The 14,866-nt window shown below is 47.4% G+C and overlaps 5 protein-coding genes across 9 annotated transcripts; 2 read left to right on the forward strand and 3 right to left on the reverse strand.

Moving 5' to 3' along the window:
- Nucleotides 1-136: 136 nt before the first annotated feature.
- LOC108155095 (pre-mRNA-splicing factor SPF27) lies at nucleotides 137-1,215 on the forward strand. The gene is made up of 2 exons (XM_017285720.2): nucleotides 137-277; nucleotides 336-1,215. The coding sequence occupies exons 1-2, from the start codon at nucleotides 203-205 to the stop codon at nucleotides 1,131-1,133; spliced, it is 873 nt and encodes a 290-aa protein (XP_017141209.1). The 5' UTR covers nucleotides 137-202; the 3' UTR covers nucleotides 1,134-1,215.
- LOC108155093 (colorectal mutant cancer protein) lies at nucleotides 1,141-4,769 on the reverse strand. Of its 2 annotated transcripts, none has more exons than XM_017285717.2 (7): nucleotides 4,207-4,769; nucleotides 3,566-3,815; nucleotides 3,182-3,505; nucleotides 2,983-3,122; nucleotides 2,627-2,928; nucleotides 1,845-2,555; nucleotides 1,141-1,778 (listed from the first exon to the last, which is right to left on the reverse strand). In XM_017285717.2, exons 1-7 carry the CDS (start codon nucleotides 4,507-4,509, stop codon nucleotides 1,646-1,648), a joined length of 2,163 nt encoding a protein of 720 aa, XP_017141206.1. In that variant the 5' UTR covers nucleotides 4,510-4,769; the 3' UTR covers nucleotides 1,141-1,645. The 2 variants fall into 2 exon arrangements, with proteins under 2 accessions (XP_017141206.1, XP_017141207.2); XM_017285718.2 differs by lacking the exon at nucleotides 4,207-4,769 and adding an exon at nucleotides 3,874-4,071.
- A 354-nt stretch (nucleotides 4,770-5,123) lies between these two features.
- On the reverse strand, nucleotides 5,124-6,580 carry LOC108156483 (transcription factor Ouib). Its single transcript, XM_017287961.2, has 4 exons — nucleotides 6,385-6,580; nucleotides 5,558-6,297; nucleotides 5,385-5,495; nucleotides 5,124-5,328 (listed from the first exon to the last, which is right to left on the reverse strand). The coding sequence occupies exons 1-4, from the start codon at nucleotides 6,514-6,516 to the stop codon at nucleotides 5,187-5,189; spliced, it is 1,125 nt and encodes a 374-aa protein (XP_017143450.1). The 5' UTR covers nucleotides 6,517-6,580; the 3' UTR covers nucleotides 5,124-5,186.
- Nucleotides 6,581-6,590: 10 nt separating this feature from the next.
- On the forward strand, nucleotides 6,591-7,644 carry LOC108156484 (N-acetyltransferase 9-like protein). Its single transcript, XM_017287962.2, has one exon. It carries the CDS (start codon nucleotides 6,616-6,618, stop codon nucleotides 7,213-7,215), a length of 600 nt encoding a protein of 199 aa, XP_017143451.1. The 5' UTR covers nucleotides 6,591-6,615; the 3' UTR covers nucleotides 7,216-7,644.
- Nucleotides 7,279-11,684, reverse strand: LOC108156482 (mothers against decapentaplegic homolog 4). 4 transcript variants are annotated; one of them, XM_033389328.1, is made up of 9 exons: nucleotides 10,836-11,684; nucleotides 10,498-10,769; nucleotides 9,948-10,302; nucleotides 9,602-9,820; nucleotides 8,874-9,500; nucleotides 8,529-8,811; nucleotides 8,298-8,466; nucleotides 8,101-8,227; nucleotides 7,279-8,035 (listed from the first exon to the last, which is right to left on the reverse strand). In XM_033389328.1, exons 1-9 carry the CDS (start codon nucleotides 10,894-10,896, stop codon nucleotides 7,821-7,823), a joined length of 2,328 nt encoding a protein of 775 aa, XP_033245219.1. In that variant the 5' UTR covers nucleotides 10,897-11,684; the 3' UTR covers nucleotides 7,279-7,820. The 4 variants fall into 4 exon arrangements, with proteins under 4 accessions (XP_033245219.1, XP_017143448.1, XP_033245221.1 ...); XM_017287959.2 differs by having other exon boundaries at nucleotides 7,279-8,032; nucleotides 10,836-11,683; XM_033389330.1 differs by lacking the exon at nucleotides 9,602-9,820.
- Nucleotides 11,685-14,866: the final 3,182 nt, after the last annotated feature.

A 14,866-nucleotide genomic window follows, 5' to 3' on the forward strand; every position in this document is an offset into this window, starting at 1 on the left:
TAGCCATGCCCACATAAATTGATCCAAACAAGCCAGTTTAGAAGAAAATTTGTTAATTAATGGCTAGAAATATTCGACGGAATTTTAAAAAGTCAGTATATTTATGGTATATTTTTAAAATGAGACGGTATATTTGGTATATTTCTTAGTGTCATACTATTGCTAACGAAACTTTTGTTTATCTGTAAAAATTGAATTATAAATGGCTGGAGAAGTTATTGTGGATGCCTTGCCCTACATTGACCATGGGTACGACGACGTTGGCGTCAGGGAATCGGTAAGTTAGATCATAGCTTCTCTAATACATATTGTTAACAACTGATTTTTGCCGACAGGCGCTCGCCATGGTGGAAGAGGAGTGCAGACGCTACCGGCCGACAAAGAATTACCTGGACCATCTGCCACTGCCAGCCACTTCGCCCTTCGAGACGCCGCTGATGGTCAACGAATTCGAGCGCATACAGAATCGCCTGCCGATGGAGACACTCTCCATGAAGCGGTACGAGCTGCCACCTCCGCCATCTGGCAAGTTGGGAGAGGTGTCTGCTTGGCAAGAGGCCATCGAAAACTCCATGGCTCAACTGGAGCACCAGTGTGTGCGCTCGCTAAATCTGGAACTTTTGCTGGACTACGGCACGGAAGCGTGGAAATCCTACTTGGAGGTATTCACGGCCATGCAGGCCAAAGCGCAGCTGCAGCTGCAGCAACTGAAAAAGGACATACAGGACGTGAACTGGCAACGCAAGCAGGCGCAGACGCTTGCGGGCGAGAGGCTGCGCTCTCTGGACGCCCACTGGGTGTTGCTGGTATCGAAGAACTATGAGATTGAAACCGAGTGTGTGGAGCTCGAGAAGCTGGTTCAGGCCGCCCTCGAACACATAAAAACCCTTGGTCCGACCAACGCTAATGACACCGCACCAACGCCGGAGCACACAAATGGACATGCCGAAGAGGACATCTCTGAGAGCAATGGAAACATCAATAGCAACAGTAGTGCTAGTGCTAGTGCTAGTGGCGACGGAGATGGAGATGGAGACGTAGAAAACGTAGAAGACGTACGTGGCGCTGATGGGGACGCTAATGGTGATGGGGATGGTGATGATGCTGCCGAGGACGAATCCTCCAATGAGTGAATGAACGTAGGATTCAGTAGACATATAATTTGTACAAGTTTAAATACATATAGAGTTCAAATAACAAGCAGCATAATGCGAATACATTGTATAAATATAGGATTCCCGTGTACGCGTCGTGAGTAACTTCTTAGTTTTGTCTAAATCGTATGTATATGTAATTGCTTGTGGCGCCCAGAAGCCAGCTCCTCCCATCTAATAAGATACCACTTGGAGCTTGGTTCCCATGGCACCGTGTTTATATGTGTACGTAAATATGTATGTAGTTTATCCAGCCTGATTCGCCGCGGGGCCTTGCCACCGGCTACAAGTTAGTCGCATGGCACATTCGTGATACTGTCTTGGTCCTGACCGACCACCCACGAGAGGATGGATGCTGAGCGGGTGGTGCCTCGGATAATGATGGGAATAGCGGTAGCAGAAGCGATATGATCGGGGAGAGACAGATTCTTAGCGCACAGCCCCTAGTATCCACTCCTGGGGTGACGGTCAGTATATAGACATCCTTACATCTACAGCGTTGTCTCAGGAACATGCTTGTTGCATTGCTCATGGTCCAGCCGCAAGTCTGCAATCCTCTGCTCCAGTTTATTTACCCGCACCTGATACTTGCGTCTGCTGACCTCCAACATTTGCCCCAGATTGCTGCAGGACATTCATACATTAATAATCTGATAGTCGGCCAGCCCAGCTAGAATGGCAAATACTTACTGATTCGATTGCTGCAGCTCGCGTACGTTCTGTTGCAGCTCCTCGTACTTTTCCTCGGAGGCTCGTTGCGAGGACGTAAAGTTGGCCAGAAGCGTCTGGAGGCGACCCTTTAGTTCTGTTTCGCGGGTTAGCGCCTCGACCAACTGTTGCTCGGTGAGAGCTGAATGCTCGGCCTCCGAGTAGGAGACTCGATTCGCCAGCTGCAGCTGCTGGAGGGCAACGTGCAGTATGGCCACTCGTTCTTTGGAATGCTGTCGGTCCTGCTCCGCTTCATTTATTTTGGTCTTTAGTTCGGCATTCTCGTCCTGCAGCTCGAGCAGCTCCTGCATGATTACGGCCGTATCCAAATCGATGGGTGACTTCTTGTACTCGTCCCGCAACTCGTGCCCCTTCTCCAAGGCCAGACGCTTCCTTTCGTACACATCGCTAAATGGCGATTCCAGATTGACAATTGTATGCTGCACGGTCGAGCGGCGGCCCTTGAGCTTCGAGACGTGATTGCGCAGACGATTGTCATCGTCGGTACACCATGGCCGGGCACTCTTTGGGTAATCTTCTTCGCCCAGATTTATATTGTGCTGCCACGGGCCCAGACTGTTCTCGCACACATTCTTCTCGCTGTCCAGGCGGGCCAACAGATGCTTGGCCACCGCCTCAACCGAACGTCGGCTTTCCTCCGCTGCCGCCGATTGATCGCTCAGAAGCGCCAACCTAATTTAGAGATTTCGAAATGAATTTAGAAAGATGGAAGAGGAGACTGCAAAGCTATGTCCAGGCCTTACTTGGTCTCCAAGAGTGCCAGCATCACGTCGTAGGCCTCGATGGCGCGATCGCTGCAGTTGAGCGCCAGTTGAAGGGCCACCGCATTCGACTCGTATTTGCCACATAGCAAGTACAAATGTTCTGTGTGCTCTTTTGACTCGTCCAGCGTCATGGCCAGAATTGTGTTTCGCATCTTGAGGTACTCCATTTTCCGCTGGTGTGGCTCTAGGTCTTTGCTCAGGTGCAGCGGCTCCATAATGCTGTCCATGAAAGAGTTTTGTTCCTTCAGTTCGCTCACCAAATGCTCCACCAGGTTGATGTGCTGAAAGTAATTGAATGATCAGTGGGCGGGTACGCGAGGGATTCAGCAACCTACCTCGTTGCTTAGCTCCGTGTGGGCATCGCTAGATGGCTCTTCGTCTTGTTCGTTCTTGCTGGCGCAGCGCAATTTAACCCGCTCGGCCATTTTGGGCACGGCAGGCACTCTTTTTTGCGGGCTGGTCAGAGAAACGCAAGCTGCAAACGGTAAGGATTAGAGCAGAGCAGACCATACATAGGTTGGGCTTTTCGCATACCATTCAGATCGTTAAGACGTTGTCCACTCTCGTTGGCCTCTTGTTCACAGGCAAAGAAGTCCACCTTGGTCTGCTCTTCAACGACCGCAGTGTCCTTGGTAGCAATCTCTGACTGGAGCAGAGCGATCTTAGCCCTCAAATGCAAAACTTCCTCCTGGAGAGCGTCCAGTTGTCCTTTGTTACCGAGCTCTTGTGGCTTAAGACCAATTTTGTCCACGCTAGCGGCGCTATAGAGATCTTCCAGTGGCTCTGTCTGACACTCTGCATCTGGATTGGTCAGGTTCAGCTCCGAGTTGTACACAGAACCTTCCTGATAGCTGAGCTCTAAAAGGGTGGAGACTTTGTGGGTAAGAGACTTACCATTCTAAAAGTGTTTAGGCTTACCACTGCCCTCGGGCTCCTGCTCCTCGACTATGATATGATCCTGCTTGGAGCGCAGTTTTTTGCTCAACTCCGCAATGACGCAGTGCATCTCTGTGATGCGACATTCGTGCGCCTGACTGACCACCTCCAAACGCTTGTGGCACATTTCCCTCTCCGCATTGCTCTCCGACAGTTGGCGCTCCGCCTGCTGCAAGCGCTGTGTCAGCTCGCGGACACGGTTCTCCAGCTGCTGCACCGACAACTGCTCAACCTGCAGCACAAGAAAACATGGCAATTAGTAACTGTTGAAGCGGGCATATAGTCATCACATTAATGGGTCGCCTGGCCAGTGGCTGTGCCATCAGAGTGTATTCCCAGCTGTGTCGCTTTTCCCCGCGCTGAATCCCAAAGCCACCAACGCCACCGGAAACAGGAGGTGTGTCGCTGCAGCACATGCAGCTCAGGCTGCGCGGAAGCAGTTGCTCCGCAATCATGGCCTCAGTGGAAAATTTTACTGGCCCTTGCTATTACGTCGTCTGCCGCTGCTGGTGGGTGCATTCTCCGCTGCAGTTTGACCTTCGACTCGATACGCATCTGCGCACTGTGCGCCACGCAACCCAGCCACAGACCGCAAAACAAATATACTATGTGCTGTCACTTACTTTATTGACAATGTCCAGCGTGGAGCAGCTCGAAATATTGATGTCACTCTCGGTAGTGTCGCGCGGCGTGTGCTCTGGCGACTCCGGCTGGCAGGAGCCCACTAGGTGCTTGGCATTGGTGCAGCCTCCCCGCGGCGATATGCTGCCAAAGACATACTCGATGTCTTCGCCAACGACGCTGCCAGCTGCATTCTTCGAGATGCCTGTGACCTCCCGCTGGTGTTGGGGCTGCTGCTTGTCATTCCGCCGGTGGACCTCGGTTCCAATTTTGGCGTCGGATGCTATTTGCACATCGTTTGACATTGTGTGTGGGAGGGTGTGCGTGTGGGTGTGGGTGTGTGGTCGCTGCAAATTCTCCTGGATTAGATTCGGCTATGTTGCGGTCTTCTTAAAATTCTGGGCTGGTTTTTGATTTTTGCTCCATTCTCACACATTATGGCACTGGGTTAGTTCTACGTGGCACTTTTGATCCGTTCTTTAAGGCATTTTTAACTCAAAAATAACGTTTTTTGTAATCAACAAAAATTAACTGTTTATTGCGTTCTTATCAGAATGTGTATACCATATACACATATCGATATGTACATATCGATATCTCCTTCGAAATTCACTTAAATGTTGGTACAGCAATAAATTTTCAGCTTTAATGCTGTGTTAGAGCTTTAAGAACTTTTCCAAAGCGATTTTCGGTGGAAAATCATTCTGTATTCTGCAATTCTGAACTGAAACTCCCGTTTCTTGTAACTTTTAACAGATGGCGCTGACCAATATATCGGAATTTTGTCAATATTTATTGAATATCATTGCGGTAGGCGGATCATTTGAACTGGGGATTTCGGCAGACCTTTAAAAGTCATCCAATTGCAAATTTAATATAAATATTCCTAGCATTCCCAGCAATAGGTGGATCGACGAGATTTCTTCTCAACTATATATATGACTTTAATTGGAACATTACAAACTATGCTTATCTAGAGATTCTACTGAAGAAGGGTCTCAACATCGACTTCCAATGCTTTGGCTGCGGACTCCTGGGCATGCGAGTTCTGGGCATGGCTTTTCGACCGGAAGTGGGCCTGTAGATGGGGCCGACGTATGAACGACACTTTGCACAGTTCGCAGCTGCAAAAGATAAAATTTAAAATGGATGACCATACATAAATCGGTGAAGAACATACTGGAAAGACCGTACGCCCGTGTGGCTAAGCATGTGCGCCTTGAGTTTTCCACTGACGGCAAAGGATTTGTCGCACTCCGTGCATTTGTAGGGCTTGATGTTGGTGTGGCGACTAAAAATACAAGAGTTAACATCAGACAAGAGTGCAACCTCGGAGGTTTTCCATTCCTTTACATGCGTTCGTGCTGGATGCGTCCGCTGGAGTTGTTGAATGACATATTGCAGTACTGGCAGGGAAACGGACGCTCGCCCCGGTGCAGCATCTCGTGGCGCCGCAGAAGATGGGCCGTATAGAATGTCTGTGGACACTGCTCGCAGGCAAAATTCTTCACTCCCGAGTGCCGCAGGAGGTGGACTTTGAAATTGCTGGGGCAGGAGAAATGCCGGCCGCACTGCTCGCATATGCAGTCTCGTTTGCGGCGCTCCCGCTTTAGGGCCACCGTCTCCTCCTCGGTGAGCTTGTCCCATTGGGTGCGTGGCAGGTTCCGGCTCTTGCTGTTGTCCGCAAACGTCATCGATGCGTAAACGGTGGGGGCACGTGGGGGCGCTTGGCTTCTGGCGAGTTTTGGGTTCGTTTCGATACCGATAGCTGGAGGAGTCGAATCAAGCTTCACATCTTCCGGTGCCACCACAACAGAATCCTCATCCTCTTCTAGGGGCTCCAGTTCTACCGACGCCCCACATTGACTGTCGTATTTCTCCTCGCTCTCAGAATCGGACACCTCATCTGCTTCCTCCTTAGACTTGTGTCCAGTTGCGTCCAAGTAGATCTCCTCGACAGCCTCTGGCTCGGTGGAACCGCTCTGGAGCAGCTTCTGCGTCTGGATGACACGCTCCCGGAAGCGCACGGCTTCCCTCAGAGACACCTCGCAGGGCCCGCAAATGCGGGCTGGGAAATTCGGTTGCTCGAGTAGCTAAAAAGTCGGTTGGAACGGATAAGTGGAGCTGTAGACCTCCCAATCCATCAGTTCGTCTGAACGTGTTAAAATTTGGATACCTACAAATAAACCCGTTAGGGCTTCAATTTGATTCAGCATTATGTTGTCAGGCTCTTGGAAGAGGTTCTTGGATGTGGCGTTGTAAATAAAACTGCCGCAAGCGCGGCAATCTCGAGATATTTTGGATTTTTCCATAGTTTAAGTGCAAATTTTCAGAAAAATTGCATCCACACAACTCTGTTTACATCTGTTTGATTTATATCGATAGGTGTGTTATTGACTATCGATACCAACATGCGTCTGAATGAAAAAACAAAATTGTTGGGCAAAAAAGTCGTCCTTGTGCCTTATGAGGCGCGCCATGTACCCAAATACCATGACTGGATGAGCAATGAGACTCTGCGGGAGCTGACTGCCTCTGAGGAAATGACACTCTCGGAGGAGTACCTGATGCAGCTGAGTTGGCGCCAGGACACCGACAAACTTACCTTCATAGTCCTCGCTGCCGATATCTATGCCCGGGACAATGATGAGATTGCTGCCATGGTGGGCGACACAAATATCTTTCTGCGCCATGAACCCGACACCAATCAGAAGGTGGCCGAGGCGGAGATAATGATAGCGGACCCCCAGGCGAGGGGCAAAGGCTACGGACGCGAGGCCATGCTCCTCATGCTGAAGTACGCCCAATCCCAGCTGGAACTGAACAAATTCGAGGTCAAGATCGACATGGACAACGCCGTGTCCCTCCGCCTGTTTGAGAGCTTCCAATTTGTGGAAACCGGACGCGTCGAAGTCTTCCACGAGGTTACGATGGAGCGTGAGATTACCACGGAGTGGATTGGCTGGTTAGACAAGCAGGTGCAGCTAACGATTGAGAGCTATAGTGTATAGTCAATCGTTAGACGTCGGCTGGATCCTATTCATGCTGCAGAATAATCACAAATCGATCCACACTTGGTTTATGTTCTGTTTATTAAACTTATTTATTACGAACTACTTGTTTCGCTTGCCTTATTTATGTTGAATTTTACATCATATGTATGTATGTATTTATGTGGTGCAATTGATGCTGAATCGTGGCTGGCTTTGTTTCTATGCGGGATGGGTTAATGATGATTGTGTAATGCTGTGTTTGCTTCTTGTGGTCTGTCGTGTCGTGTGGCAGGAAAAGGGCAAGGCAACAGACACTTGCCTGTCCGCTGTGTGTCCGTCCGTCTGTCTATCATTTTGGTGTTGTGTGGGGTGCGTGTATTGTATGTATGTATTTAAATATAGTACATAAAACTAGATGCTTGCTTACAAACTGCTCACTTGTTTCAATTTTTTATAAAAATCATTATTAAATAATTAAAGGCAAACATAATCAGAATTGCAATCAAATCAAAAACCAAATATCTCTCACTGCGCAGCTGCTTCCAAACTTTCGATCCTTAAACGTAGACATGTTGTGTGCTTGCAGTTGTTGCTATGGTTAATAAATATGAATGCTGTCGGTCCTAGGCAGCTGCCCGTGGCCCATCGATAGGCATGGCGTGGAGCACTTCGTCCAGCAGCTGGAGGGCACGATGCAGATGCACCTCGATCCAGCAGGGCGTCTCCTTGATCGACTGGCGTGGATAGTCTGGGCCCCAGCCCTTGACGAAGCTCAGCCTCAGTATGCAGAGACGACGAAGATCGTCCACTCCTATGCCAGCGGCCGCAGTAATGCCTGCAATATAATGGAATGGTCCAGATAAGTTATGGGTTTACGAGAGAGGCTACTCTCTGGCTACTCACTTCTACCGCCTCCGCCCATCTGTTGATTGGAGACACCGGCCACAGCGGCCGCCTGTGCTGCCGCAGCTGCCTGTGCATTGGTTGCCAGCGAATGCATCTGCTGGTGGCACTGACGCAAGTCAAACACCTGTTTAAAAAATTGATAAAATTATGGAAATCAAGTTAAGGAATCGCTTGAATCCTGGCACGGCACTCACCTTGATGCATGCCGCCGGATAGATCTTGTGCACAGCATCGCCAGGCGTTCGGCCAGCCTCGCGATCCAGATAATAGCTTTGTACGAACACAGAATTGTCGCTGAGACAGCGCAGCCAGACATCGCCCTCACCGCGCAGATCCAACTGAACGCCCTTGCCAATGTGCAGCCTGGAAGTAGTGTCATGGAAATAAGTGATCCTCCTGTAATTATATATAGTAGAGGCCTTTACCTGGCTCTTTCCGATTGCTCTGTGCGATGCACGTTACTGAGTGCTCCTAGGCAGAAGCGGTTGCCGCCGGAGGGATCCACATAGCCATCGATAATGACATTCGGCTTGGCCGAGGGCACCTTAAAGGTCTCACCCACCTGCGTGTCCAGCTCAAAGTAGGCAATGGAACACCAGTACTCCGGCGGCGGTTGACGGGAGAGCAAACGGGGCTGTTGTTGCTGCTGCTGTTGCTGTGGCGGCGTCTGCTGTGGGGAGGCCAGGTCACCTGGCATTGATGAGTTCCCTGTGGGAAAGAGATTAGAGATTACGTATTACAGAGAGGGAGAATCATCCTCATCCACTTACAAAAGGCACCCGGCAGTGAGCGCGGGTCGGGCGGCTGCATGGATTGTGTGTAGGTTAGAGTGTTGGGACCTGTCCAGGTACCGGCAGCTCCACTGCCACCACTAGCCTGTGTCCCGCCAGCTGATGAATTGGCCTGGACACCGGATGGCGGCTGTTGTTGCTGCTGCTGCTGTTGCTGGGAGGTGGGTGGTGGTGCCCCAAAGGGTGGTGCTGCATTTGCGGATCCCGACTGCGATACATAACCATTCTGCTGCGGATGAACGGCTGAACCCGGACCTGCGCCGCCACCTCCGCTGCCACTGAACTTGTTCTCGCCCACGTTCTGCATCTGGTTGGATGTGGGTGGTGGACCATAGTACTGCCCACCGCTGCCTGGGCCTCCGCTGGCATTGACTGCACCATTCGGTCCATTGGGCACGCCACCCGGTGCCTGTTGCTGCTGCTGTTGTTGTTGTTGCTGCTGCTGCTGCATGGCCATTGCGGAGGCAGGATCTGTGGGCGAATTGGCCTGGGCATGATGCACTCCATTGCCCTGGGGATTCTGTGCTTGCTGGGGCGGGGGTGGCGGCGCCATAACTGGGCCAGGATTCATGGGACCAGGCATGCCCGGCATGCCATGAGGTACAGCTGCAACGAGGCACAAAACCGAGATTAATACCATCCAACAGATGATCAGAGAAACATTCCCTCCAAATCAAACGAAAAAACGTAAAAAAACAAAATCTTACAAAGCGAGTGCGGAGCTGCCTGGGATTGTGGTTGCGGCTGCTGTTGCTGTTGCTGCTGTTGGGACGGCGGGGGCTGTTGCTGTTGCGATGACTGGCCAAGCCGCGGCGGCGGCGGCACCATCCACGAACTGCGTGACCCAGCTACACCGTCCTGTGGCTCAATTTTTGGTATTGTTCGGCCAGTGGAGAACATTGCACCCAGGGGATTGCCATCGCCGACTACACGAGAACCCCGATCATAAGGAACAAAACACAACATAAAAAGAACCCAAAACGAAATGAACATGAAATCAAATCAAATTATAAGAAATCAAACTAAGAAATATCTCAAAATACAAAGTCCTACCATATTCAGCTGGTCCCTGGGGATAGCCATAGCCGCCGGGGCCCACCATCTGCGTGGGATGATGCTGAATGGTGCCAATATCGTTGCCATCTATTTCCATGCCCCCGACCAACGGTCCGGCTGAGTATTCGTCCTTCACCAGGCGGCTCGGACCCGACTGCAGACTGAGGCCGGACAGATCGATGCCCGGGGAGACGACGCGCTCATAGTGATAGGGATTCACGCACACCGAATCGCACTTGAGATCGAAGGCAAAGGCGCAGTACTTGACGTGCTTCAGTTCGTTCTTGTGCAGGTCGGGCCACCGCCAGATTCGTGCATAGATTACGTGCGGGAAACCCTTGCGTCCGGCGACCTGTCAAAGCAAACAGAAAATTAAATTCAGTTTCCAGATAAGAGAAGAGAAAACTATCGCTATCAGAAAGCCGGAAATTTAGAAATCAAACAGAGTCGAGACATCTGGGTAAACCAGGTGTGATAAGAGGCACAGGCACGCCACAAACCACAACATACAAGTCAGGGACTGGCGCTCCAGTGATAGATCGCTCACCTGCAGACGACCGTCGAGAGTGCGCTGGATGGTCACGCATTTGCTCGGATGGGCTCCGTTTGTGGTGATGGCCGTTATCAGCGAGTCCAATTCGTCGCGCTTCTCCTTCAGCTTCTTCACCAGCGACTCAATGGCGCGCTTGGCGAATCCCTCACTCTCGCCGCCCTGCCGGTGGCACATCAGCGAGTGGACAATGCTCAGGCAGGCATCCGCCGATGTGGGGGCATTCGAGGGCGGAGGCGGTGGCATCTGTACCATGTCCCGGACAATAACTGTTGAGAAGGATACACAAATTACCAATTGGAGAGCAAAAGAAAAGAATAAATGCGAGAACTTACTGTCCTGGGGGGCTACGGCGCCGTACATGTGGGCGGGCGGACCGGCACCGGGACCACCCATGCCAAAGTCCTGGGCAATGCCCAGGCCACCGCGTGCATGGGCATCCACTTCGGCGTTTGTGGTGTCGCCGCCGTCACAAAATCCGTATCCAGCGGATGGCCACAAGGTGCTGCCGCGACCGGTGAACGCCACCAGACGAAGCGAAGGGGGAAACGCAAATCAGCAGCAGCCTCCTCCTCCTCCTGCTCCTGGCGACCCACACAATCCGTGTGGCTGGGCTGGTGGCTGTCTGTGTATGCGTGTGTTTTGCTTAGGCTTGGGGGGTGTCGCACACACACACGCGTATACACAAATTCAACACAAACACACACGCATGCGGATACGCACACAGGCGCGCAGCTAAACTTGAACTCCCACAAAGTTGGCGTAATTACAAAGGTGGCGGCTATGCTTTTCCTTGCAAAAACCAAATGCTTTGCTTTGCCTCCTCCCTCCTTCTGCTGGTTTTTTCCTGCTGCAGCGATATAAACGCTAGCGAACACACACAAACACACACACAAAGTAAAGTGGAGTCCGAGCTTTGTTTGTTTCTGCTCTCCCACAGTTGCTTGCAACTATTTGTTAGTTTATTTTCCTTAGATTGGCGAATCCAGTTTTCCACCCAATTGGCTCATCTTGCTCGGCGTACGCCTGGTCTCCTTCGACTCTACACACTTCTTGCTTGCCCGAGGTTTTTGGAAATTTATAGTTCGATCTATATCATGGATCGGATCTATATATTCCGGATATTTATCTATTATCAAACTGCCTGTGCTGTGTGTGTGAACGTCCGTGTATGTGTGTGTGTGTGTGAGCTGTCAAATGGGGCTAGGGCTGCCACTAAAGTATCGGCGGCGGCCATTTTTAGTGCTGCCATATCGACGCCACGATACTTTGCATCGATATTAGCTCCACATGTACCAAATATGAAGTTACAGTGTAGTTAACATGTAAAAATTGTCTTTTTTGTTGACCTTTTTTGCTTAAACCTTATTTTATAAATAAAACAGTAAAATGGGGTCCTAAAATTAGCCAATCTTGTAGGGAAATTTATTAATCATACCACGGAATATCAAAAACGGGGAATATGAATAATTCGTCGGTATATTTTGAAAATGAGACCGTATATTTCGGTGCTGTTCTGAGGGTCATACTGTAAAAACTGGTTTTCGCCGCGCTCCCATGTGGTGTTTTTTAGTGCTAAATGGTATTTTTGTCAATTATTAATTTAATTTTCAATGTTATATAGAAATCCAATAAATGCAAGTATTTCGAATAAGCAAATCATGTATAGAATTGATTCATCAATCGTATAAAATTGAGTGGGCATGGCTAAATGTTCCATATAGATAGTATTATTCAACGGAACAAAGAATATGAGGAATTGATCGTTTTTTTGAATCGAATTTGAATTCACCGCAGTTCGCTTTAGCAACAATGAGTCCCATTCCATACCCAATATTGCGGCAACATTTACTTGAAAACCGTTTTTTGGTCAAAATAAAATACTTACAAGCAATTTAAAGAAGCAATCTTGTAAAAAATGTATTTATCTATGGGATAAAGCTAAGTGGGCAAATCTATATAGCGATTCGCCGCAGTTTCGCTTATGCAACAATGAGTCCCATTCCATACACAAATGTTGCTAATTTACCAGCAACATTGCAACTGTTTTTTTGTTGAACTATTTTGCTTAAACCTTGTTTTAGTCAAAATACAATAAAAGCAATGAATAAAAACTAAGCAATTGTGTAGAAAATTGATTCATTAATCGTATAAAATTATGTGGGCATAGATAAAGGCCCGGTTAACAACATTTAAATCCTTGTCGCTCACATTCAAAAAAGTTTGATTTGGCGCGTACCACTCGGTATATTTTTCAAATGAGACCGTATATTTCGGTGCTGTTCTGAGGGTCATACTGTAGAAATACTGGTGTTCGCCGCGCTCCCATGGTATTTTTGTAAATTTCATCAATCTATTAATTTAATTTTCAATTTTATATAGAAATCCAATAAAAGCAAGTATTTTGAATAGGCCAATCATGTATAGAATTTATTGATCAATCGTACCAAATTGAGTGGGCATGGCTAAATGTTCCATATAGATAGTATTATTCAACGGAACAAAGAATTGGTCGTTTTTTGAATCGAATTTGAGTTCGCCGCAGTTCGCCGCAGTTTCGCTTTAGCAACAATGAGTCTCGTTCCATACACAATGTTGCACATTCCATACACACTGTTGCGGCAACATTTGCTTGAAAACCGTATTTTAGTCAAAATAAATTATGTAAAGGTAATTAAAAGAAGCAATCTTGTAGAAAATGCATTTATCTATGGGATAAAGCTAAGTGGGCATCTATAGCTTGAAATATAGGCAATACCCGATTCGCCGCAGTTTCGCTATTGCAACAATGAGTCTCATTCCATACGCAAACATGTTGCCAATTCCATGCACACATACCCTGGGGGAAATGGATGTTATAGGATTGCGGAAATGCGTATCATTCCAGGCTCCAATTAATGCAGAAACTAGATAGTTTCTGTTTCAAACGATATTTTGCAGCTCATCGTCTGTCTACAGAGACAAGAACTGGTACTGGGATCAGGATTTATTTACAAACACCTAATCGAATGCATGAATAGACCAAAAAAATGCAATCTAAGACAAAATCTTTACTAATTACACTGGAAAGCTGGTTGGAAAACAGTATCTTTATATAATATTCACGAAATAGGGTATACAAAGGCCCATACCCTGGTTGACAACAAAGAGTCTGCAAATGCCAGCAACATTGACGTCACAACCTGCGACACTGAACATTTTTGTTGAAATCGTGTTTTTGTCAAAATAAAAGATTTTCGAGTATTTAAAAGTAGTTAATCTTGATCAAAATTGATTCAGCAATCATATAAAATTATCTGGGCAAAAATAAGAGATCTATATAGCTGGGAATATTCGACGGAAGAAAGATTAACCAAGAAATAGTCGTCATAACCGGTTGACAACAATGAGTCCCATTCCATGCACACATACCCTGGGGGAAATGGATGTTATAGGATTGAGAAAATGTTTGTCTTCCAAGGCTCCGTAGGTATCAGGATCGCCATAAATATATACAAATACTAATAATGTACTTGAATATGTCTAAAGAATATCAATTTGAGAAAAGGTCTTTATAAATCACGTTTCATCTTCATATAAAATTAACAAAATAGGGTATACAAAGCCCTATATACGGCTTACACGCAATATAGCGACTCTTTTTTTGTTGGACTTTTTCGTTTAAACCTTTTTTTTACAATAAATACAATAAAAGCAAGGATTAAAAACTATCCAATCGTGTAGAAAATTTATTCATCAATGGGATAAAAATATGTGGGCATTGCTAAGAGATTTGATTAGTCAGCATTATTCAATGGAATATCAAAATTGAGCAATATGAACGATTTTCCTTTTCCGTTTGTCTTGATTGTCCTATTTCGCTACTTGTTTTTTGTTTGACTTATTTCGCTAAAACCTCTTTTTACACAAAATGCAATAAAAGCAAGTATTAAGAATAGACCAGTTAAATAGAAAATTGATTCATCAATGGGCTAAATTTATGATGGCACGGCTAAATGTTCTATATAGCTAGTAATATTCGACGGAATATCAAAATCGGGGAATATGTACAATAAAACTTGAATTAGTCAGTATATTTGCGGTATATTCGGCGAATGAGACCGTATATTTCGGTGCTGTTCTGAGGGTCATACTGTAGAAACTGGTTTTCGCCGCGCTCCCATGTGGTGTTTTTTAGTGCTAAATGGTATTTTTGTCATCTATTAATTTAATTTTCAATGTTATATGGAAATCCAATAAAAGCAAGTATTTCGAATAGGCCAATCATGTATAAAATTGATTCATCAATCGTACAAAATTGAGTGGGCATGCCTAAATGTTCCATATAGATAGTATTATTCAACGGAACAAAGAATTGGTCGTTTTT

Source organism: Drosophila miranda, chromosome 2, assembly GCF_003369915.1.
Source record: "Drosophila miranda strain MSH22 chromosome 2, D.miranda_PacBio2.1, whole genome shotgun sequence".
Taxonomy (NCBI): Eukaryota; Metazoa; Arthropoda; class Insecta; order Diptera; family Drosophilidae; genus Drosophila; species Drosophila miranda.